Source organism: Rhinoraja longicauda, chromosome 17 (assembly GCF_053455715.1).
Source record: "Rhinoraja longicauda isolate Sanriku21f chromosome 17, sRhiLon1.1, whole genome shotgun sequence".
Classification (NCBI taxonomy): Eukaryota; Metazoa; Chordata; class Chondrichthyes; order Rajiformes; family Arhynchobatidae; genus Rhinoraja; species Rhinoraja longicauda.
Genome location: NC_135969.1, coordinates 18,605,692 through 18,630,494, shown reverse-complemented (window position 1 = coordinate 18,630,494; position 24,803 = coordinate 18,605,692). Strand labels below are relative to the sequence as shown.

Sequence of the window (24,803 nt, the reverse complement as noted above, 5' to 3'; positions counted from 1 at the left end):
ACAGTTCACGTGGCGGCGCCTAACAGCAGCGGCTGACTAGCAGTCTGTCCGTCTTTTTTTTGTTGAGTGTCGGTGTTGGGATGATTTTTATATATATTTTTTTGGTTGTGTATGTGTGGGAGGGGGTGGTGGTGTGTGGGAGGTGGGTGGGGGGTGGGTGTGGGTGGGTGGGTGTGGGGAACTTTTCTCTTCCTCACGGCACGGGGTGCGGCTCGGCTGCGGGGCCTAACATCCCCCGGTGCGGCTCGGCCGCTGGACTTTACATCCCGGTGCGGCTCGGCCGCTGGACTTTACATCCCGGTGCGGCTTGGCCGCTGGACTTTACATCCCGGTGCGGCTTGGCCGCTGGACTTACATCACCCGGTGCAGCTCGGCTGCAGGGCTTAACACCGCCCGGTGCAACTCGGCTGCGGGACTTAACACCACCCGGTGCGGCTCGGCTGCGGGACTTTTCACCGCTGGTGCGGCTCGGCTGCGGGACTTAGCTGCGCAAGGCTTGGTCGCGGGCCTTTCATCGCCCGGTTCGGCCGCGAGACGTTTCAGCGCCCGGTGCGGGGACTGTGCGGGTCGGTCGGGGACGAGCTGTCTGTCCGTGGGCGTGGGGAAGAGAGGGGAAGTTTTGTTGCCTCCATCACAGTGAGGGGGTGTTTGGAGTCACTGTGATGGACGTTTGTGTTGGGGTCGTGTGTCTTGTGTTCTTTTTTTTTTTCTATGACTGCTATGTAGTTTACTTCGGTACCGAACGACAAATAAAGCTCTGTTATACCTGTTATACTGTTATCAGGATCGAGCCTGGGTCTCCAGTGCTGTGAGACAGTGGCTCTACCTGCTGTGCTACAGTGCGGGTCCCTGAAGTCACAGTGAATCAGTGTGTGACTTGAGCTGATGTGTGTGGATTCATTGGGCTGAAGTCAGGCAAACCTCCGTGACCGTCGTAGGGATTTTAAATTCACCCCACAAACATGTGATTCTTTTAATTTAGAGCTACAGCGCGGAAACAGGCCCTTCGGCCCACTGAGTCCATGCCGACCGGCGATCACCCCATACACTGGCACTCTCCTGTACACTGGGGACATTTAAACTCTTTTACCCACGCGGTCACCGGGAGAACATGCAAACTCCAAACAGACAGCACCCGTAGTCAGGATTGAACTCTGGTCTCTGGCCCTGTGAGCAGCAACTCTACTGCTGCGCCACCGTGCCGCACAACTGCAGATGCCTGATTCACTTCCCAGCTTTATAAATCACTGCACTAATCACATCGGTGAATTCCTCATAATTGTGTTATCCCCGAGCCCTGAGAATTAAGCTCAATATTTCTGGAGTAGCCTCGTAAATAAATTGACTCGTTTTAACAGTTTCTGAGTAAATTTTGTTTAAATTTACTATTGAGTGCCAGTCACCAGTGTCCTCGATGTAGTATTTTGCAGATATTTTCTGCTCTTTAGCTTGACGTATTGACATTATGACTCGGATTGTTTTTGTGCTAAAACCTATTTTCAATCGTATTGATCAACAAGCGCAGTTAAATGCGTCAAGGAATCATCTTGTAAAGAAAATTCTGAGTTGGAAATTGGTTTGCAGGCCACGCTTGGTTGCAAATACACGGTAGACTTAGGGTGGGGGGGTGTGGAGGGTGGTGCGTGCGTGGGAGAGGTGACGGAGATGGAGGGGGATGTGGGGGGGTTAGATGGAGGGGTTGGGAGGGACCGGGAGGGAGGATGGATGGAGGGGGATGGGGGGGGGGGGGGGGATGGTTGGCAGGGAGGGGCCAAAGGGGCTTGCTGAGGTGGGGGAGGCTGGGCTAACGCTGGCCGGTGTCTCTCGCCCCCTGCAGGTCAGCCAAGTGCCGGTGGAGAGCTGTGACCAGTACCAGAGCTGTGGGAGCTGCCTGGGCTCCCGGGACCCCCACTGTGGCTGGTGTGTGCTGCATAATGTGTGAGTACTCAGCTCCTTGTCCCCCCCCCCACTCCTCTCCCTCCAGCCCTCCCACCTCCCTTTTCCAACACCCCTCAATCTCTCCCACCACCCCATCCTCCTCCTCCATCCCCCCTCCATCCCTTCCTCCCCCCTCCATCCCTCCCTCCCCCTCCAACCCTCCCCCTCCATCTCTACCTCCCCTTCCCTTCCTCCCTTGCCCCTCCTGCACCCTCCCTCCCCCCTTGCCTTCCTCCCCCCTTGCCTTCCTCCTCCCTCCATCCCCACTCCCCCCCACCCTCTCCCACTATCCTCCTCCCCCCCCCCCTCCCGGTTTATCCTTCCCACCCCCTCCCCGCCCTGTGACCGCGTGGGTTTCCTCCGGGTGCTCTGGTTTCCGCGCCACATCCCAAAGACGTGTGGGTATGCAGGTTAATTGGCCCTCTGTAAACAGCCCCCAGTACGTAGTCAAGTCAAGTCAAGTCAATTTTATTTGTGTAGCACATTTAAAAACAACCCACGTTGACCAAAGTGCTGTACATCAGTTCAGGTACTAAGAAACGAACATACAATGGCATACAAACATAACAGCACATACATAAACAGTTCACAGCGCCCCCTCAGAGGGCCTCAAACGCTAGGGAGTAGAAATAGGTTTTGAGCCTGGACTTAAAGGAGTCGATGGAGGGGGGCAGTTCTGATGGGGAGAGGGATGCTGTTCCACAGTCTTGAAGCTGCAACCGCAAAAGCGCGGTCACCCCTGAGCTTAAGCCTAGACCGCGGGATAGTCAGTAGCCCCAAATCAGCCGACCTGAGGGACCTGGAGATAGAGTGGTGGGTTAGAAGATTTTTGATATGGGGGGGGCAAGTCTGTTTAGGAGCGGACGAGAAAGTGGGATAACACAGAACTAGTGTGAACGGGTGATCAATGGTCGGCGTGGACTTGGTGGGCCGAAGGGCCTGTTTCCATGCTGTATCTCTAAACTAAACTAAAAATACACAAGCAGTAAGTGGAGGATAGATGCACGTTTCCTCGAGCGTAGTCCTTTACAGCAGTCTGGTTGATCGGCGTGGATGGCAGCCTGCCGTCTCTGCCTTGCCTGGCATTGGAATTGGCAGTCTTTGCCAATTTCCTCCTATCGTCTAATCCACATTTGTGATAAAGTTGAAGAAAACCCTCCCGTTCATGTAGTATAAGAAGATAACTGCAGATGCTGGTACAAATCGAAGGTTTTTATTCACAAAATGCTGGAGTAACTCAGCAGGTCAGGCAGCATCTCGGGAGAGAAGGAATGGGTGACATTTCGGATCGAGACCCTTCTTCAGACTCCTGTTCATGTTCTCCTTTGCAATCGGCTTGCGAGTTCATGTAGGTGAGGGCCCCAGTTCTGCTTGACCACCCCAGTCTCACGGCAGCACGATCTCCATCGCAAGCTGTGATTATTGAAATTGGGACATTAATTATTTAGTTGCAACTGTTTCTCTGTTTAAACAAGGTGACATTGCTTTTTTCCGATCGCTCGACAGAGCTTGACATGCCTTAATATCATGTGCCTTGGTTTTAAAGAGGATTATATCTGCTTAGACAGGAGATGTCTATGAATTATTCACAGCAGAATGAATAGACACACGAACGTGATTTACAGCACTCGCCAAAGCCATTGAATCTTCAGGGGCAGGAGATCGCCAAGAGTTAACACAGAGTTGGTGAGGGCAAGTGGGGAATACGAAAGAATGAAGCCAATGTGTCAGTCCATAAGGTTCATAAGTCATAGGAGCAGATTTAGGCCATTTGGCCCATCAAGTCTACTCCGCCATTCAGTCATGGCTGATCTCTCTTTCCCTCCCCCTCAACCCCATTCTCCTGCCTTCTCCCCATAACCCCTGGTACACGTATTGATCATGAACCTGTCAATCTGCACCTTAAAAACATCCATTGACTTGGCCTCCACAGCTGTCTGTGGCAATGAATTGCACAGAATCACCACCCTCTGACAAAATCAATTCCCCCTTATCATCTTTTTAAAGGTGCGTCCTTTTATTCTGAGGCTATGGCCTCTGGTCCTAGATTCTCCCACTAGTGGAAACATTCTCTCCACATCCACTCTATCCAGGGCTTTCACTATTCAGTTTCAATGAGGTCCCCCCCTCACCCTTCAAAACTCCAGCGAGTACAGGCCCAGTGCGGTCAACTGCTCATCATAGGTTAACCCGATCATTCCCGGGATCATTCTCGTAAGCCTCCTCTGAACCCTCTCCAACGCCAACACATTCTCCCTCTGATATAGGGCCCAAAGGTTATGGTTCCTAAGATCTACTTGCATTTCTGGTCACCCCTTTACAAGAAAGTAAGTGGAAGCTTTGGAGAGAGTGCGGAAAATGTTCATCAAAATGTTGCCTGGATAAGAGGACATTAGGACATACAGTCATACAGCACGGAAACAAGCCCTTTGACCCAACTTGCCCATGCCGACCAAGATGTCCCATCTACACTAGTCCCACCTGCCCGCGCGCGCTTGGCCCATGTCCCTCTAGACCTGTCCCATCCAACTACCTATCCAATTGTCTTTGAAATGTTGTTAGAATAACCAGGTTTGAGGTGGAATCAATCTGAAGAATAGCCCCAAACTGAAACATCACCTATCCACGTGTAGGAAAGAACTGCAGATGCTGGTTTAAATCGAAGGTAGACATAAAATGGGGAGTAACTCAACGGGCCTGGCAGCATCTCTGGAGAGAAGGAATGGGTGATGTTCCGGGTCGAGACCCTTCTTCAGACTCGACCTGAAACGTCACCCATTCCTTCTCTCCAGAGAATGCTGCCTGTCCTGCTGAGTTACCCCAGCATTTTGTGTCTACCTTTGATTTAAACCATCACCTATCCATGTTCTCCAGAGATGATGCTTGACCCACTGAGATACTCCAGCACTCTGTGACCTTTTGTGGATGTTGAAGCGACTTGGGTTGTTTTCTCCTGAGCATTGGAGGTTCAGGGGGGGGCCTGATAGAAGTATATAAAATTAGAAGAGATAGGTTTGACAGTCAGAACCTTTCCCCCTTGGTGGAAATGTAAAAGACTGGAGGGCATAGCTTTAAGATGAGAAGGGAAAAATTTAAAGGAATTTTGTTCCTGAATCTGGTGGTTTGTGCTTTCGAGCTTTCAAAATGGTTTACAAAACTGGACCCCTCTCCACCAACGTGAAATAACCATCAACACATTTGACAGGGTATTTAGGAGATTGGGCATTCCGACAGGGAATGATGGCACTGAAAGGCGTGCGTTTGAAGAAAAATGTAGGAGGAAGGAATAGAGAGAGGGACAGGATGATGAAGAGAGGGCAGAGGAAAGAGACAATGAGGAGGCTTGTACATAGCATGGACACCAGATGGGCTGAATGGCCTGTTGGTGCATGACTTGAACAACCCCTGTGAAACAACTCTGACCTGGGGCGGCACAGTGGTGCAACAGGTAGAGTTGCGGCCTCCCAGCACCGGAGACCCGGGTTCGATCCTGAGCTCGGGAGTTTGTACGTTCTCACTGTGACTGCATGGGTTTCCTCAGGGTCCTCTCGTTTCCTCCCATATCACGAAGAAGTGTGGGTTTGTGGGTTAATTTGGCCTGTGTAAATTGTCCCCTGGTGGATGAGAAAGTGGGATAACTTAGAACTAGTGTGAGTGGGTGATCGATGGTCGGCGTGGATTTGGTATGCCGTAGGGCCTGTTTCCATGCTGTATCTCTAAAACTAAAACTGGCATCTTTATGTTTGCACTTCTATTTATTTTCCAGCCTCTGGATAGAAAAAAAATCATTTTTCATCTATGTTTAGTTTAGATTAGTTTAGAGATACAGCGTGGAAACAGGCCTTTCGGCCCACCGTGTCCATGCCAACCAGCAATCACCCCGTACACTAGCACTATCCTACACACCAGGGACGATTTACAATATTACCAAAGCCAATGAACTTACAAACCTGTATGTGTCTTTGGAGTGTGGGAGGAAACCGGAGCATCCGGAGAAAACGCACACGGTCACAGGGAGAACGGGCAAACTCCGCACAGACAGCACCCGAAGTCGGGATCGAACCTGGATATCCCGTAAAGCTGCAACTTTACCACTTTGCCATGTGGCGCCCTAAAACTGACATCCTTTTGTTTGCGTGCCTAGTTTATTTTCCAACCTCTGGATTGAGAAAAAAAATCCTTTTCCATCCACCTGAAAAAAAAAAAAAAAATGGCTCCTTAAGGCCCGCTCTGCATTTGCAGTCTTCAATCTCCTTCCTAGTAACAAGAGAAGCGTCTGAACTTTGACCTTAGCAACAGAGTGACATTGAGTTTATTGCTTGGCCTTTGCATTCTCCCGTCTCTTCTTGTGTGGTCTGAGGAAATGTTTCTATTTATTGATTCCCAAGTTTAAATGAATTATTGCCAAGAGACCAGGCCAGGATTGTTTGGGTTGATGTGCCAACAGTCTGACAAGATTCACAATCTGAAAGGTGATGGATTGGAATGAGGGGCTGGGACGTCTTTAGATGGTCATCATACTGTAACATCCTCAAAGAAGATTACAAGCCAGTCATTGGACTTTTAAAGAGGCGATGGATAGGTTCTTGATGAGTTATTTTTAGTTTAGTTTATTGTCGCGTGTACCGAGGTATATACCAACGTTGATAAATTCTTGATTAGTACGGGTGTTGGGTTATAGGGAGAAGGCAGGAGAATGGGGTTGAGACGGGAAGATAGTTCAGCCGTGATTGAATGGCAGAGTCGACTTGATGAGCCGAATGGCTTGTTCTGCTCCTGCAACTTATGAAAAGCTTTTTGTTGCATGCTAACCAGACAACGAAAAGAACTATACATCATTACAATCGAGCCATCTACAATGTACAGATACAGGATTAAGGGAATAAAGTTTAGTGCAGGTAAAGTCTGATTAAAGATCGTCCCAATGATGTAGATGATGGGTCAGGACCATTCTCATGAGGGGAATAGATGGGGTGAATGCACAGTCATTTAGGGTAGGGAATCAAGAACCAGAGGATATAGGCTCGTTTTTTTTAAATTCCCCCACAATCTCGGAAACTCCTCCCCAGATTGTACACCTAAACTCCGCACGAGGGGCAATTTACAGAGACCAAATTAACCTTCAGACCCACACGTCTTTGGAACGAGGAAGGAAAGTCCCATTCTTGTGCTGTACTGAACTATGTTTTTTGTTAAGAGCCAAGATTGTTTCATTGTCATATGTATCGAAAGCGGAACAATGTGCTGCGTCGAGTTGCTGCCTCACAGCCCCAGAGACCCAGGTCTGATCCTGACTGTGCGGAGTTTGCACGTTCTCCCTGTGACCGCGTGAGTTTCCTCCGGGTGCTCCGGTTTCCTCCCACATCCCAAAGACGTGCGGGTTTGTAGGCTAATTGGCCTCTGTAAATTGCCCCTCGTGTGTAGGGAGTGGATGCAAAAGTGAGATAACATAGAACCTGGGTGAACCAGCCATCGATGGTCGGCGTGGACCCAGTGGGCCGAAGGGCCTGTTTCCATGCTGTATCTCTAAACTCTAAATGAAATTCTTACTTGCAGAAGTGTGGCAGGACTGTAAACACAGTGCTCAATAGATAATATAAGAAACAAAAAAAAAAAGAATAAATCAAATATTATTCATTAATTCTGAATAAACCCAATTTAAAAAAAAGGCCGATGTCCAAGGTCACCTAGTGCAACCGTGACAGTTCGTAGTTCAGAGTTCGTAGTGCGTTGGTTGTCGGGGCCGGCTGGTGAACTTTGACTCTTGTGTCCCCTCAGATGCTCCCGCAAGGGACAAATGCAACCGTGCGAATGAATACCTGCGCTTTGCGTCGAACCCGCGCAGTGCGTGCACCTCAGCGTGCAACCTAGCAATATCTCCGTCACCACCTCCGAGGTCCTGGTGAGTCTCACTGGCTTGTCTGTGCGAGCGAGAATGTGCGATGATCTCGATAGTCAACAATCAATAGTGCTGAGACACAAAAAGCTGGAGTAACTCAGCGGGACAGGCAACATCTCTGGAGAGAAAGAATGGGTGACGTTTCGGGTCGAGACCCTTATTCAGACTCCTCCTGCAGTCAATAGTACTTTTATTGTCACACTAGACCAAGTGGACCCGTTGGGCCCAAACCTCTACTGCATTGGTGCAGCACCCTCTCCTCTCCCCCTACCCTCTCCCCCCATCCCTACCCCTCCCCCTCCCCCCTTGCCCTCCCCCCACTCCATCCCCCTCAACCCCACTTATCCTCCCTCCTCCCCCCTTCTCTCCCTCTCCCCCTCCACCCTCCACCCCCCTCCCTCCCTCCCCCCTCCTTCCCTCGGAGATAGATTTAAACTTTAAAATGTGAATAACTTAAAAAATATAATCTCGATTTCAATGAAACTTCTTCCATTAGCGCCAAAGGGATCACGGTGAGTAAGGTGGGCCTAAAATTTCAGGCTATCGTGGACCATTTTGACTGTTGTTCAGGAACAAACAAACAAGAGTTTTAGTGTATAGATATCTTAATTGTTAACACAGCAAAATTATTTTTTCTTATAAACTGTCCAGTAGAGTTTGAGTTTAGTTTAGAGATACAGCATGGAAATAGGCCCTTCGGCCCACCAGATGCACATACTAGGACAATTTCCAATTATACCAAGCCAATTAACCTACAAACCTGTACGCCTTTGGAGTGCAGGAGGAAACCGGAGATCCCGGAGAAAACCCATGGAGAGAACGTACAAAATCCGTACAGACAGCACCCGTAGTAAGGATCGAACCCGGGTCTCTGGCGCTGTCAGGCAGCAACTCTACCGCTGCGCCACCTCGCTGCCCTGTGTTCTTTCCCTGATGCAAGGAAGGGAATGAATGAGTATATCCGAGGGTGGACGGATGTATGCATGTTTGAGAGTGTGAGCTAATGTTTCCACTGAAACCAGAGGATTCTGGCTGAGGTCCAAAGTTAGTGTGGAATATTTATATGATTATCAGAGCACTGACAGGAATCCACCGCAAATATGGAACATCATTGGCTGGGCCTGGGCTCTTGCAACCAGCTTGTTATGTGTTGCTCCTTTGGTTTGGAAGTGGTGGGTGAGGGAGAAGAGGGGAAGGTGAGAGGCAATAACTCTGATACAATCCCGCTGCAGGCTCGGCCAAACACAAAAACCTTTCCCACCTCCCTCTCGTACTGGTCTCACTGTGTGTGTGCGTGTGTGTGTGCGAGTGTGTGTGCGTGTGAGTGAGTGAGTGTGTGTGAGTGTGTGTGTGTGAGTGAGTGCGTGCGCCTGTGGTTGCCCCCCTCCCCCCTCTTCCCCTCTCTCCCCTTCTCCTCCCCCTCTCCCTCCCCTCTCCCTCCCCCTCTATCCTCCTCTCCCCCCCCTCTCCCCACTCCCCCCCTCTCTCCCCCCCTCTCCCCCTTTCCTCCTCCCCCCTCCCTTCTCCTTTGTCCAACCATCTGCCAATCCATAACTCCCCTCGTCTGTGTACACCTGTGACCTGCCAGGCTTTGTCCTGCCCCACCACCTCGCTTCTACTTTTCTTCCCCCCCCTCCAGTCAGTCTGCAGATGGGTCCCGACCCGAAACGTTCATCTTCCCACAATCTCCAGAGATGCTGCCTGACCCGCTGAGTTACTCCAGCACTTAATTACATTTTATGTGCTGCAGTTTTTTGGCTTGTTAACACAATAACACACAAATAAGTATATTATAATCAATAATAAATCAAATCATCAACAATCAGTTGGGTGGTGCAGCGGGTAGAGCCGCTGCCTCACAGTGCCAGAGATCTGGGTTTGATCCTGACATCAGGTGCTGTCTGTGTGGAGTTTGCACGTTCTCGCTGGGACCACATGGGTTTTCACCAGGTGCTCCAGGTTTCCTCCCACACACCAAAGACATGATGGTTTGTAGGTTAATTGGCTTCAGTAAAATTGTAAATTGTCCCTAGTGTGTAGGATAGTGCTAGTGGTACGGGGTGATCGCTGGTCGCCCTGCACATCTTTAAAGTGTGGGAGAGAACTAGGGCCACCCGGAGGAAACCCACATGGTCACAGGGAGAAGGTACAAACTCCTTACAGGCAGCACCCGTAGTCGGGGATGGATCTCGGGGCCCCTGGCGCTGTGATGCAGCAACTCTGCCGCTGTGCCACCGTGCCGCCCTGCGCTTTGCCCCACCTTGGCGGAGGGAGTAGGTGGAGGGGACGGTGTAGAGTGTCTGTCTCCTGCTAGATCACTCCATGCTCAGCGCTGGAGGAGAGGGGAAGGGGTTAATGCAGGCTGATCGGTGAGGCAGTGACTGTGACTTAGTGTCGGGGCAAGCATCAGTGCATCAGTGGGGAGACTTTCAACTGTTCTAATTTTTAAATGTTCTCTCCCCCTCCTACACCTTGCTGCTTCCCCTCCCATTTTCTCCTCTCGCCCCTCCGTTTCTCCCTTCCTCTTCCTTTCATTCATGTCCTTTCTCTCTATCCTCTTTCGCCCGCTCCGCAATATTTCCCAATCTCTAATTGCCCCCTCCCTATGATCCTCCCTGCCACTCCCTCTCCCCTCCCACCTTCCCTCTCCTTTCTCTCTCTCTACCTCTCCCCTCCGCCTCTCCCTCTCCCCTCCACCTCTCCCTCCCCCCTCTGCCTCTCCCCTCCGCCCTCCGCCTCTCACTCTCCCCTCTCCCTCTCCCCTCCGCCTCTCCCTCCCCCCTCTGCCTCTCCCCTCCGCCCTCCGCCTCTCACTCTCCCCTCTCCCTCTCCCCTCTGCCGCTCCCTCTCCCTCCACCTCTCCCTCTCTCCTTCCTTTCCTTCCCTCCCTCCATCGCTTACATCCGCCCTTCTCACTCTATCTTCTTTCTCTCCTGTCTCTCTCTCTCTCTCTCTCTCTCTCCCCTCCCTCTCTCCCCCCATGTCCCTTCTCCCTTCCCCCTCTCTCTCCGCAGTTAATTCTACAAACCCGCAACGTTCCCGACCTTTCCACCGGTGTCAACTGTTCCTTTGAAGACTTCACGGAGACGGAGGGTCGGATTATGGACGGTCGGATCTACTGCCGATCCCCGTCTGCCAAGGACATCATCCCCATCACCAGAGGCCATGGTAAGTTATACCGTTCACCTGTGCCACCAACCTGTGACCCCAGGTATCTCTGTCACCCCACTCTCTCTCTGTGACCCCCCCCTCTCTCTCTGTGACCCCCCCTCTGTCTCTGTGACCCCCCTCTCTCTCTGTGACCCCCCCTCTCTCTGTGACCCCCCTCTCTCTCTGTGACCCCCCCTCTCTCTCCGTCCCCCCCTCTCTCTCTGTGACCCCCCTCTCTCCATGACCCCCCTCTCTCCCTGTGACCCCCCTCTCTCTGTGACCCCCCCCCTCTCTCTCTGTGAGCCCTCTCTCTCTCTCTGTGACCCCCCACTCTCCATGACCCCCCCTCTCTCTGTGACCCCCCCTCTCTCCGTGACCCCCCCTCTCTCTGTGACCCCCCTCTCTCCATGACCCCCCCTCTCTCTCTCTGACCCCCCTCTCTCTCTCTGACCCCCCCTCTCTCTCTGTGACCCCCCTCTCTCTCCGTGACCCCCCCTCTCTCCGTGACCCCCCCTCTCTCCGTGACCCCCCCCTCTCTCTGTGACCCCCCCTCTCTCTCTGACCCCTCTCTCTCTCTGACCCCCCTCTCTCCGTGACCCCCCCTCTCTCCGTGACCCCCCCTCTCTCCGTGACCCCCCCTCTCTCCGTGACCCCCCTCTCTCTGTGACCTCCCCTCTCTCTCTGTGACCCCCCTCTCTCCGTGACCCCCCCCTCTCTCCATGACCCCCCTCTCTCTCTGTGACCCCCCCCTCTCTCCGTGACCCCCCCTCTCTCCATGACCCCCCCTCTCTCTCTGTGACCCCCCCTCTCTCTGTGACCCCCCCTCTCTCCATGACCCCCCCTCTCTCTCTCTGACCCCCCTCTCTCTCTCTGACCCCCCCTCTCTCTCTCTGACCCCCCCTCTCTCTCTCTGACCCCCCCTCTCTTTCTGTGACCCCCTCTCTCTCTGTGACACCCCCCTATCTCACCGTGACCCCCCTCTCTTTGACCCCCCCCTTTGTGACCCCCCTCTCTCTGTGACCCCCCCTCTCTCTCTGACCCCTCTCTCTCTCTCTGACCCCCCTCTCTCCGTGACCCCCCCTCTCTCCGTGACCCCCCTCTCTCTGTGACCCCCCTCTCTCTCTGTGACCCCCCTCTCTCCGTGACCCCCCCTCTCTCCATGACCCCCCTCTCTCTCTGTGACCCCCCCTCTCTCCGTGACCCCCCCTCTCTCCATGACCCCCCCTCTCTCTCTGTGACCCCCCCTCTCTCTGTGACCCCCCTCTCTCCATGACCCCCCTCTCTCTGACCCCCCTCTCTCTCTCTGACCACCCCTCTCTCTCTCTGACCCCCCCTCTCTTTCTGTGACCCCCCTCTCTCTCTGTGACACCCCCCTCTCTCCATGACCCCCCTATCTCACCGTGACCCCCCTCTCTTTGACCCCCCTCTTTGTGACCCCCCCCTCTCTCTGTGACCCCCTCTCTCTCCGACCCCCTCTCTCTCTCCGTGACCCCCTTTTCTCTCTCCTTGACCCCCTCTCTCTCTCTCCGTGACCCCTTTTCTCTCTCTGTGACCCCCCTCTCTCTCCGTGACCCCCCTCTCTCTGTGACCCCCCCTCTCTCCGTGACCCCCCCTCTCTCCGTGACCCCCCCTCTCTCTCTGTGACCCCCCTCTCTCTGTGACCCCCCCTCTCTGTAACCCCCCTATCTCTCCGTGACCCCTCTCTTTGTAACCCCCCCTCTCTCTCCGTGACCCTCTCTCTCTCTCTGTAACCCCCCTCTCTCTCCGTGACCCGCTCTCTCTCTGTGACCCCCCCTCTCTCTCCGTGACCCCCCTCTCTCCGTGACCCCCCCTCTCTCTCCGTGACCCCCTCTCTCCGTGACCCCCCCTCTCTCTGTGACCCCCCCTCTCTCTCTGTGACCCCCTCTCTCCGTGACCCCCCCTCTCTCTCTGTGACCCCCCTCTCTCTGTGACCCCCCTCTCTGTAACCCCCCTCTCTCTCCGTGACCCGCTCTCTCTCTCTGTGACCCCCTCTCTCTGTGACCCCCCTCTCTCTCTGTGACCCCCCTCTCTCCGTGACCCCCCTCTCTCTCCGTGACCCCCCCTCTCTCCGTGACCCCCCCTCTTTCCGCCTGCACTTGCTCCAGCCTGGATGTCTTTCACGTTCCCTCCTCACCCAGCTGAGACTTTAGACTTTAGATATACAGTGCGGAAACAGGCCCTTCGGCCCACCGAGACCAGCGATCACCCTGTACACTAGCGCTACTCGACACACTGAGGACAATTTTCCGATTTTTACTGAAGCCAATTAGCCTACAGACCTGCACGTCTTTGGAGTGTGGGAGGAAAACTGGGCACCTGGAGAAAACCCACGTGGTCACAGGGAGAACGTGCAAACTCCACACAGAAATGGAGTAGTCAGGATCGAAGCCGGGTCTCTGGCGCTGTAAGACTCCTATTGTGTAACGTGCGAGAGTGGGACAATGTACAACTTGTCAAAACGGGTGATCATCGCTTGCAAGGACTTGGTAGGCCGGAGGGCCTATTTCCATGCTGTATCTCTAAACGAAACATGTGCAGGAAGGAATTGCAGATGCTGGGTTTATACTGAAGATAGACACAAAGTGCTGGAGTAACTCAGCAGGTCAGGCAGCATCTGTGGAGAAAGGAAACAGGCGATGTTCCCCGTTGTAACCCTTCTTTAGACTGAATGTAGAGGGATGGGGTGGGGACTGGGGGGGGGGGGGGGGGGGGGGAGGGAAAGGCCAGAACAAATCAGGGCCAGCAACAGATGAGCAAGGAAGAGTGGAGCCCAGAATGGCTCATTGTGGGCTGGGGAACGAGGTGATGACGAAGGGATAAAGGAATGCCAACAGTGGAACCTTCGTAGCTTTCTCATTCAGAGGAGAGTGTGATTAGATTTAGACTAGTAAATGTCTGAAGAAGGGTCTCGACCCGAAACGTCACCCATTCCTTCTCTCCCGAGATGCCTGCCTGACCTGCTGAGTTACTCCAGCATTTTGTGAATAAATACCTTAGATGAGTTAATTGTCATATACACTAGGGTACAATGGAATTCCTTGTTCACATAGAGATCACGGAGTGAGTACAATGCCAAACACAATCACAAGGTCACAACTGTGGGTATGATTTTAAAGCACGTGAAGTGCTGGACCAGCAGTAGAGTTGCTGCCTCACAGGGCCAGAGACCCAGGTTCAATCCTGACTACGGGTGCTGTCTGTACGGAGTTTGCACGTTCTCCCTGTGACCGCGTGGGTTTTCTCCGGGTGCACCGGTTTCCTCCTACACTCCAAAGACATGCAAGTTTGTAGGTTAATTGGCTTCGGTAAGTTGTAAATTGTCCCCCGTGTGTAGTATAGTGCTGGTCGGCACGGACTCGTTGGGCAGAGGGGCCTGTTTACACACTGTATCTCAGGGGTCTAGTCTAAAGCACTCTGTTGTCAGTAGGTGGGCCAAGTATGACAAATGGAAATGTCTGACCCTTCTGAGTTGATAAATAAAAATAAACTTCCAGCTGACTCCATAGACTTCTCTCTCTCGCTCTCGCTCTCTCTCTCTCTCTCTCTCTCTCTCTCTCTCTCTCTCTCTCTCTCTCTCTCTCTCTTGGATGCTACAGAAGTTGGACGGAGATGAGAGTTGGTGGTTGCCTCAGTGAGATGTTTACGGAGGAGGTTTCTTGGGCTGTCAGAAGCTGGGTGTTGGTTTGGAAGTCCTGACTCACAGTCAGAGTGACATGCCCAGAGGAAAATATCCCTGGACTTGTCAGAGCTATGATTTTTCTTTTGCTGGAAGAACTCAAATTTATATTTTAGTTGCGGCTGTTCACAAAACTAACTTCTTTGAGGTGCCTGGGGAGTTGCATAAGTGCATGTTATGGTCTGAGTATCCTTCTTTGAGGTGCCTGGGGAGTTGCGTAAGTGCATGTTATGGTCTGAGTATTGTTGGGGGTGCAATATTTGCACAGAAATAAATTGAAGGAAAAAAACTAATTGTTGCAAGCATTGCCGCAGATGTCTTCCAGATGTTTCCGTGGACTCGTGCGTTGGGGACGAGGGTCAGAGAGAGCCAAAGGCAGCAAATTATTCTTGCAGATGTAATGGATGAGAGGTTCGGGGGGGCTCTGGAGGGGGTATTGTTTCGAGCCCCTGTTTGTGAGAGTGTTGGGGATATTTTTTAAACAAACTCTTTTGATTTATCACGGTTTTGGTCGCCCTGTTCCAGGAAAGATGTTGTCAAGCTGGAAAGGGTGCCGGGAAGATTTACGAGGATGTTGCCTGGACTCGAGGGCCTGAGCTGTATGGAGAGGTTGGGCAGGCTAGGAGTTTATCCCTTGGAGCGCAGGAGGCTGAGGGGTGATCTTACAGTGGTGTACACTATCACGAGAGGAACAGATAGGGTAAACGCCCAGAGCAGGGGAATCGAGAAACAGAGGACATAGGGTTAAGGCGAGGGGGGGAAAGATTTAATAGGAATAATAATAATAATAATTAATTAATAATAATTCGCGAGGTAACTTTCTCGCACAAAGGCTGGTTGGTGTATGGAAAGAGCTGCCGGAGGAGGTAGTCGAGGCAGGTACTATTACAGCGTTTAAGAAACAACTACATGGATAGGACATGTTTAGAGGGATACGGGCCAAACACAGGCAGGTGGGACTTGTGTAGATGAGACTGGTTGGCTGGTGTGGGCAAGTTGGGCTGATGGGCCTGTTTCCGCACTGTATGACTGTGACTCTGCACTGAGAGGGCCCAGGATTGCAAGCACCGAGATAGATAAAGAGAGAGAGAGAGAAAGAGAGAGAGAAATCAGGTCACTGGGATGTCAATTCAGGCTATTGTCGGCTGATGCAATCCGTTGAGGGGTTTGTCATGTTCGGCAGAAGCGACGGAGTCTTAGAGTTCGAACCAGGCTCTCTGGGGAGTGAATTAGGAAAGATTTCTACTCAAAGCGGTTAAGGGAAATGTGGAATTCTTTTCAAATCATATCATATCATATATATACAGCGCGGAAACAGGCCTTTTCGGCCCACCAAGTCCGCGCCGCTCAGCGATCCCCGTACATTAACACTATCCTACACCCACTAGGGACAATTTTTACATTTACCCAGCCAATTAACCTACATACCTGTACGTCTTTGGAGTGTGGGAGGAAACCGAAGATCTCGGAGAAAACCCACGCAGGTCACGGGGAGAACGTACAAACTCCTTACAGTGCAGCACCCGTAGTCAGGATCGAACCTGAGTTTCCGGCGCTGCATTCGCTGTAAAGCAGCAACTCTACCACTGCGCTACCGTGTCGCCCTGATGACAATGATGACAAGTTCATTATTAATTCAAATCTGATGGACTCTTTTATCCATAAGTATTAAAAAAATTAGCGGCTAAAGGGGCGGAACTGGTGCAGCGGTAGAGTTGCTGCCTTACAGCGCCAGAGACCCGGGTTCGATCCTGACTACGGGTGCTGTGTGCACAAAGTTTACACGTTCTCCCTGTGACTGCGTGGGTTTTGTCCGGGTGCTCTGGTTTCCTCGCACAGTCCAAAGGCATGCGGGTTTGTAGGTTAAGTGGGCTCTGTAAATTGCCCCTAGTGTGTAGGGAATGGATGAGAAAGCGGGATAACATAGAACTAGTGTGAACGGGTGATCGATGGTCAGCGTGGACTTGGTGGGCCGAAGGACCGGTTTCCACGCTGTATCTCTAAACGAAACGAAACTTAAAATATCTGAATCGACCAAACGGTCTCGCCAACTGGACTCCATCAGAGATATTTGACATTTAGAGCAGTTGTAGTTATTAATAATTAGTAGTTATTAATTGAAAGATACTAGAAACTAGTCTGAGCAGGTGATTGAACGGATGATCAGTTGTCATGGAAACAGGCCATTCGGCCCAATGGGTCCACGCCGACCATCGATCACCTGTTCAGACTAGTTTTATGTTGTCTCACTTTTGCATTCACTCCTTACACTAGAGGGGCAATTTTGAAGAGGGCCAATTAACCGATAAACCTGTACGTCTTTGGGAAGTGAGCGGATACCTGAAGAAACCCATGCGGTCACAGGGAGAATGCACAAACGCGATTTTATCGGGAGTATGAGTGTATTCATTTGCTGGTGGTGTCAGCACATGGAAAGGTCTGACTCAGACAGTTTTTTAGAATAATGCGGTGACCTCACATTTCCAGCATTGCAGGGAACAGCAGGAGCAAAAACTAATTGGCTGGGGCAGGAATGTGACTTGCACCAGGAGTGGTGGCATTAGAAAGGTGACCACAGTGAAATGCATGAAATGGGTATTGGAGAGATGAGCTTTAATGGGGGATTGGAGGGATGAGGTCCACTGGGAATGTTGGGCTGAAGGGATCAATTCCAGTGGGAATGTTAAGGGGTTGGAGGGATGTTTCAATTGGGATATTGAGGAATTGGAGGGATGGGTCTCAATGGGAATCTTGAGTGAATGCAGGGGTGAGTTTCAATGGGAATGTTGAGGTATTGGGGGGATGTTTTAACAGGAAACATGAAGGTTTAGAGAGATGTGTTTTAATGGGAATGGTGAGGAATCGGAGGGATAGGTTTCAGTGGGAATGTGGGATTGGGGGGATGAGTTTCAATGGGAATGTTGGGGATTGGAGGGATGGTTTCCATTGGGAATATTAGGCTGGTGAATGGTTTCTAATGGGAATGTTGGGGATTGGAAGGATGGTTTCCAATGGGAATGTTGTGGGATTGGGGGGATTTCAAATGGAATGTTGGGGATTGGTGGGATGGGTTGCCATTGGGAATATTGGGCTGGTGAATGGGTGCCATTGGGAATATTGGGCTGGAGGAGTGAGCTCCACTGGGAGTTTGGATGGGTTTCCGTGAGGTTGGAAGGTAAGAAGGTTCCTCGGGAAAGTTGGGCATTCGGTTGAATTGCTGAGGTTGATCTTGACGTTGATGATTTAGCCATCGCTGGTAATCCACGTTTAATGATCCTTTTGACACTTACTTTGTGCAGGAGATAAGCGAGTGGTGAAGTTGTACCTCAAGTCCAAGGAGACCGGCAAGAAGTTTGCCAGCACGGACTTTGTGTTCTACAACTGCAGTGTCCATCAGTCGTGAGTATTTCCATGGCTGTCTGTCAGTGCCTTCTCCCCCCGCAATCTAGTCCACCCCCGTGATCTAATCTGCTCCCGCGATCTCGTCTACCCCCGCGATCTCGTCTACCCCCGTGATCTCGTCTACCCCCATGATCTCGTCTACCCCCGTGATCTCGTCTACCCCCGCGATCTCGTCTACCCCCGCGATCTCGTCTACCCCCGCGATCTCGTCTACCCCCGCGATCTCGTCTACCCCCGCGATCTCGTCTACCCCCGCGATCTCGTCCACCCCCGCGATCTCGTCCACTCCCGTGATAACTCCGTTTGGATACCTGCAAGACTCCAACATCCCTCAACCCATCCCAACACCCAAAAGACTATTCTTCTCATGGGGATCAGGACTTTTAATATATGAAAGCAGCCCAGATCATCGCACAAACCAACCTCTCTTCCTTTGGCTCCGTGTACACTTCATGAAGCCTCGGCAAGGCCACCAGCATAATCGAGGATCAGCCTTACCCCGGTCACTCCCTCTTCTCCCCTCTCCCATCAGGCAAGATGTGTGAAAGCGCACACCTCCAGATGCAGGGGCAGTTTCTTCCTGGCTGTCATCGGGCAACTGAACCATCCTATCTCCAATGAGATAGCAGCAGTCCTGAGCTACTATCTACTTCATTGGAGACCCTCAGACTATCAGAGGATATTCTTGCTATTGAGGGCGTGCAGCGTAGGTTTACTAGGTTAATTCCCGGAATGGCGGGACTGTCATATGTTGAAAGACTGGAGCGACTAGGCTTGTATACACTGGAATTTAGAAGGATGAGAGGGGATCTTATCGAAACGTAGAAGATTATTGAGGGGTTGGACACGTCAGTCTCCAGGAAAGGCCGCCAACTCCACAATGTTAGCTACACAAATCACATCTCCGTCGAGGTAAAAGACTGAAAAAAGTTTACCCCAAACCCCCCACACACATAAAACAAACCAAGGAACCATACTTTTAACACATACTTAAAATAACAATAACAGAAGAAAGGACAGACTGTTGGCAAGGCAGCCATTGCTCGTGGCGCCACCCGAGTTTCACTATGTATGACTATAATTCTACGAACAGGCCCTTCGGCCCATAATGTTTGAGCCGAACATGATGCTATGTCAAACTGATCGTATCTGTCTGTATATGACCTGTCTCCCTGTATTTCGTACACTTCTATGTGCCTATCTGAAAGCCTCAAACGCCACTGTCAGTTATAGAGAGCTGGGTTCTGGAAATCAGACGCAAAGAGTAGATTAGCAGTTCTATCCTTATTTGTTCCCCCCCATCCCAAAGAGGTTGATGATTTAGACTTTAATTTAGACTGTCGCAAGTCAAAATAGGCCCTTCAGCCCATCGAGTCCGTGCTGACCAGCAATCACACCAGACACTGGCACGATCCTACACACGGGGGATAATTTACAATTTTTACAGAAGCCAATTAACCTACAAACCTGCATGTCCTTAAAACCAGGGCAGCCAGAGAAAACCCACGTGGTCACAGGGTAAAACATGCGAACTGTACAGGCAGCTCCCGTTGTCTGGATTGAGCCCCGGTCTTTGGCGCTGTGAGGCAGCAACTCTACCACAGCGCCACTCTGCTGTTCCCTAAAGATCTGTTTAGCTTAGTTTGGAGATTCAGCATGGAAACATGCCGCTCGGCCCACTGAATCTGTGCCAACCAGTGATCACATCGTACACCAGCACTATCCTACACAATCGAGGGGCAATTAACAGAGGGCCAATTAACATACAATCCCGCACGTCTTTGGGATGTGGGAGGAAACCGGAGCACCCGGAGAAAACCCACGCGGTCACAGGGAGAATGTTAAGCCTCCGTACAGACAGCACCCGTAGTCATGATCGAACCCGGGTATCTGCCGCTGTAAGGCAGCGACTCTACCGCTGCGCCACTGCGCCACCCAGCGTCGCATCATGGGTGCGTCAGATTCAACCCGACCCGACTCTGTATTGTAACGTCACAGAGCCATGCGGCACAACAATGGGCCCTTCAGCCCAACACGACCACGCTGACAAAACTGCACCATCTCAGCTCATCCCATCTGCTGTGTTTGACCCAGGGCCCTCTAAACCTTTCCCACCCATGTACCTGGCCAAATGTCTTCTAAATATTCTAGTACCTGCCCCAACTACCTTCTCCAGCAGCTCGTTCCATATACCCACCACCCAGATGGCACCCATGCCAGCCAACTCTCTGCCTGCTGGTCCCAGAAGCAGATCTGCAATCACGCATTCCACTCGCTCCACTCTTTGAAACCTCTACCCCAACAGCAGTATTTCTTTCGTTAACTATGCTCACTATACATTATTCCCTTCATCCTGTGTCTGTACACTGTGGACGGCTCGATTGTAATCATGTATAGTCTTTCCGCTGGCTGGATAGCGCACAGCAAAAAGGGTTTGTTGTGTACACGTGGCAATAAACTAACTAAGAGATATCAAGAGACTCCACTTAAAAGCAGCCCCAACTGACCTTGAACCTTGAAACAGGCCCTTTGGCCTAACTTGCCCATGCCAACCAACATGTCCTATCTACACTATATCCCACCTGCCTGCGTTTGGCCCATATCCCTCTTAAACCTATCCTGCCCATGTACCCGTCTAAATGTTTCTTAAACGTTGTGATAGTACCTGCTTCAACTACCTCCTCCTCCGGCACCTCGTTCCATACACTGACCCCCTCCCCTTTGTATGAAAAAGTCACTCCTCAGGTTCCCATTAAATCTTTCCCCCCTCATCTTAAACCTATGTCCTCTGGTTCTCGATTCCCCTACTCTGTGCGCCTACCTGATCTATTCCTCTGGTGATATTGTACATCTCGAGAAGATCATCCCTCAGCCTCCTGCTCTCTGGGGAATAAATCCCCAGCATGCACAGCCTCACCCAACAGCTCAGGCCCTCGAGTCCTTGTCTATCTTCTCTGAACGCTTTCAAGCTTGGCAACATATTTCCTCTTGCATGCCTGTGCTGTACTGCTCTGTGTTCTGTCAGAGAGTGAGTTGAAAGGAGGGAAGTAATGTGTGTGTGTGGCATTATCACAACAAAGAGAAAAAAAGAGAATTTGACAGATTTTCTTTTGCATTTATGAAAAACACACAAGTTTATTCCTTGCTGACAATCGAGGTTCCATGTTAATTAACATGCTCTATTAAGAATGAAATACATTTGCATATTAATAAATCTCCAATTACCATCTTTTTAATCATAGTAATAAACAAGTCAGCTTTTCACTTTAAAGCAAATGAGCAAGGAGATGCTTTTGCTGGATATATTGTGTTTTACTACATTTGGGGCAAGTATGATTAAAGGAGAGAAAGTATTTTCATTGCTGTTTTTGCTCCAAGTTATAATTTTGCGATACAATCTGGTGCCTTTTCTTAAATGAAAGTTCTCCGTGTAATCAGGGGCCTAAGAGATTAAAAGCACAAACTAATTGCTTCAAAGATGTTGAAGTTCCTTTTGAAATGTGCATTTTCATTCTTTTAGCCTGAAGTTATGAATAATTAAAACTCCCCCGGATTACTTTTTCCGGATTGGATTATTTTCAGTGAGCTGTCTTTTTTTCCCCAACTATGCTGCCAGGCTCGTCGCAATGCTTGCAGAGATTCCTCCCCTCCACCCTCCTTCCTCTCCTGTCCCTTGTGTCTTTAGAGTGTGGCTCTTGTGTCTTGCGGAGATCCCATCTCCTGAGGCTGCACGGGATTTGAGGGTTGACCTGCTTCCACCTCAGTTGGGAGGTGACCAAAGTGGGCCGGAGATGGCTGATGGGGCGGGCGGCACTGATGGGGCGGTCCGTCTGCCTTTGTTGACCCTTATTGCATTCCCTCTCGCTCTCAGTTCCATTTCCTAATCTCCGCATAGTTCCCAAAGCAGTGGGGTGGCACAGAGACCCAGCTGGTAGAACTGCTGCCTCATGGCGACATAGACCCACCCGGCTTGGATCCAAACCAGGGGCACTGTGTGTGTGTGTGTGTGTGTGTGTGTGTTGCGTGTGTGTGTGTGTGTGTGTTGCTCTGTGTGTGTGTGTGTGTTGCTCTGTGTGTGTGTGTTGCTGTGTGTGTGTATGTGTGTCTATCTGTGTGTTTGTCTATCCGTGTGTGTGTGTTTGTCACTGTGTGTGTGTGTGTCTGTGTGTGTGTGTGTGTTTGTCTCTGTGTGTGTGTGTGTGTGTGTAGTGTGTGTGTGTGTGTGTGATTCTCCCTGTGATCGTGTGGGTTTCCTCTGGGTCACTTAAGACATGCAGGACCTTCGGCCACCGATTCCACGCCGACCAATGATCACCCTGTACACTAGTTCTATTCTACACACTAGAGACAATTTACAGAAGCAAATTAACCTACAAACCAGCACGTCTTTGGAATTGTGGGAGGAAACTGGAGCCCCCGGAGAAAACCCATACGTTCACAGGGAGAACGTACAAACTCCGTACAGACAGCACCGGAGGTCAGGATCGAACCTGGGTCTCTGGCACCGTAAGGCAGCAACTCTACCGCTGCGCCACTGTGCCGCCCAGCTCTTTATGCCTTCTTTATTTCATTGTTAATTGTTAATTTATTCAATTTTATTCAATTTCCCAACTTGCCCACACTGACCAACATACCCCATCTACACGAGTCCCACCTGCCTGCATTTGGCCCATGTCCCTCTAAACCTGTCCTATCCATGTACCTGTCCAATGTCTCTTAAACATTATGATAGTACCTGCCTCAACTACCTCCACTGGCAGCTCGTCCCATATATCCACCACTCTTTGCGTAAAAATGTAACCCTGCTTGTTCCTATGAAATCTTTTCCCCCTCACCTTAAACCTATGATCTCTTGTGCTTTCATCTGTCCCAAACAGAAAAATAAAATTCTTACTTGCAGCAGCAAAACAGAATATGTAAACATAACGTGTAGAAAGGAACTGCAGATGCTGGCTTATACCGAAGATAGACTCAAAGTGCTGGAGTAACCCAGGGGTCAGGCAGCATCACTGGAGAAAAAGGATGGGTAACCTTTCGGGTCAGGCACGAAGAAGGGTCCCGACTCGAAGCGTCACCCATCCTTTTTCTCCTGAAATATCCGCTGAGTTACTCTAGCACTTTGGGTCTATCTATGTAAATATAATACACTAGACAATATAGTAAACAAAAAAAATAACATTCAGCATATATATATATATTGTGTGTGTGTGTGTACATATGTGTGTGTGTAATATATATATATATATATATATGCATGCACAGACACACACCTACCTTTGTTGTGTTTCCAATTGAAAACGGAAATCTTCTGCAGGCTCCTGAACCCTTCCTGGCTTCTGTGGACATCTGGGCCAATTGAATTCTGGAACTGGGGTGTGGTTGGGAGGAAGAGGAAGGGAAGGGGGTCTTGTTTTGCTTTGTTGGCCGTAGTCCTATGCTCCATCCAGACAACGTCAGAAGGATTGGTGTTTTGGCAGAGTGTCCCGCTCCTGTTAGAGTCCAATTAGCTAATAGGGCTTTTAGGCCTTTGCCAAGTACGTGATGTCAGTTTGAGTTTGGCTGGGGAGCTAGTTCCTCAGCAAGGGATGCCAATGTTGCAGTAGAATTGGCAGCTCATTGCCCCTCACTTACCTACTGGGGGGCTGGCAATGGTTTGCCCAGCTGACAAACCTCAGCCCGTAGACATACCAGTTGGCCATTCAGCCCCTCGAGCCAACCCCGACAGTTTTAGACGTCGAGTTTTGCTCCTAAACGTATTTGTGCGTACACAAAAGTGGGTTGTATTGTAGATAGTGAAGATAGTTGTCAAAAATTGCAGCAGTATCTTGATCGGTTGGCCAGGTGGGCTGAGGAATGGCTGATGGAATTTAATACAGAGAAATGTGAGGTGTTACATTTTGGGAGCACTAACATGGGCAGTACCTACTCAGTGAACGTTAGGGTCGAGGGATCTAGGAGTACAGGTACATAATTCGTTAAAAGTAGTATAGGGTGGTCAAAAAGCACATCGGCTTTCATCAGTCAGAGCTTTGAGTATAGAAGTTGGGAGGTCATGTTGCAGTTATCGTGCAGGGCGGTACGGTGGCGCAGCGGTAGAGTTGCTGCCTTACAGCGAATGCAGCGCCGGAGACTCAGGTTTGATCCTGACTACGGGTGCTGCACTGTATGGAGTTTGTACGTTCTCCCCGTGACCTGCGTGGGTTTTCTCCGAGATCTTCGTTTTCCTCCCACACTCCAAAGACGTACAGGTTTGTAGGTTAATTGGCTGGGCAAATGTTTTTTTTTTTTTAATTGTCCCTAGTGGGTAGTGTTAATGTGCGGGGATCGCTGGGCGGCGCGGACCCGGTGGGCCGAAGGCCCTGTTTCTGCACTGCATCGCTAAATCTAAAAAAAATATCTACAATCTAAGACGTTGGTGAGGCTGCTTTTAGAGTATTGTGTTCAGTTCATGGCACAATGTTATAGGAAAGTTGTTGTCAAGCTGGAAAGGGCGCAGAGAAGATTTACGAGGATGTTGCCAGGACCTGAGGGCTTGAGCTATAGGGAGAGGTTGGGCAGGGTGGCACTCTATTCCTTGGAGCGCAGGAGGCCGAGTGGTGATCTTAAAGAGGTGTGTAAAATCATGAGGAGAATAGATCGGGTGAACGTACAGTCTTTTGCCCAGAGTTCGGGAATTGAAACCCAGAGGACATAAGTTTAAGGTGAGGGGGAAAGATT

General features: G+C 50.7%; 1 protein-coding gene across 1 annotated transcript in view; it reads left to right on the top strand.

Annotated features, from left to right (window-relative positions):
* plxna1b (plexin A1b) overlaps positions 1–10,990 on the top strand; it is a 138,040-nt gene extending 127,050 nt beyond the window's left edge. The window contains exons 5-7 of the mRNA XM_078414236.1: positions 1,838–1,938; positions 7,717–7,840; positions 10,852–10,990. Coding sequence (XP_078270362.1) covers positions 1,838–1,938; positions 7,717–7,753 — 138 coding nt within the window. The 3' untranslated portion in view covers positions 7,754–7,840; positions 10,852–10,990. The remainder of the gene's footprint in view (positions 1–1,837; positions 1,939–7,716; positions 7,841–10,851) is intronic.
* The last annotated feature ends 13,813 nt before the right edge of the window (positions 10,991–24,803 follow it).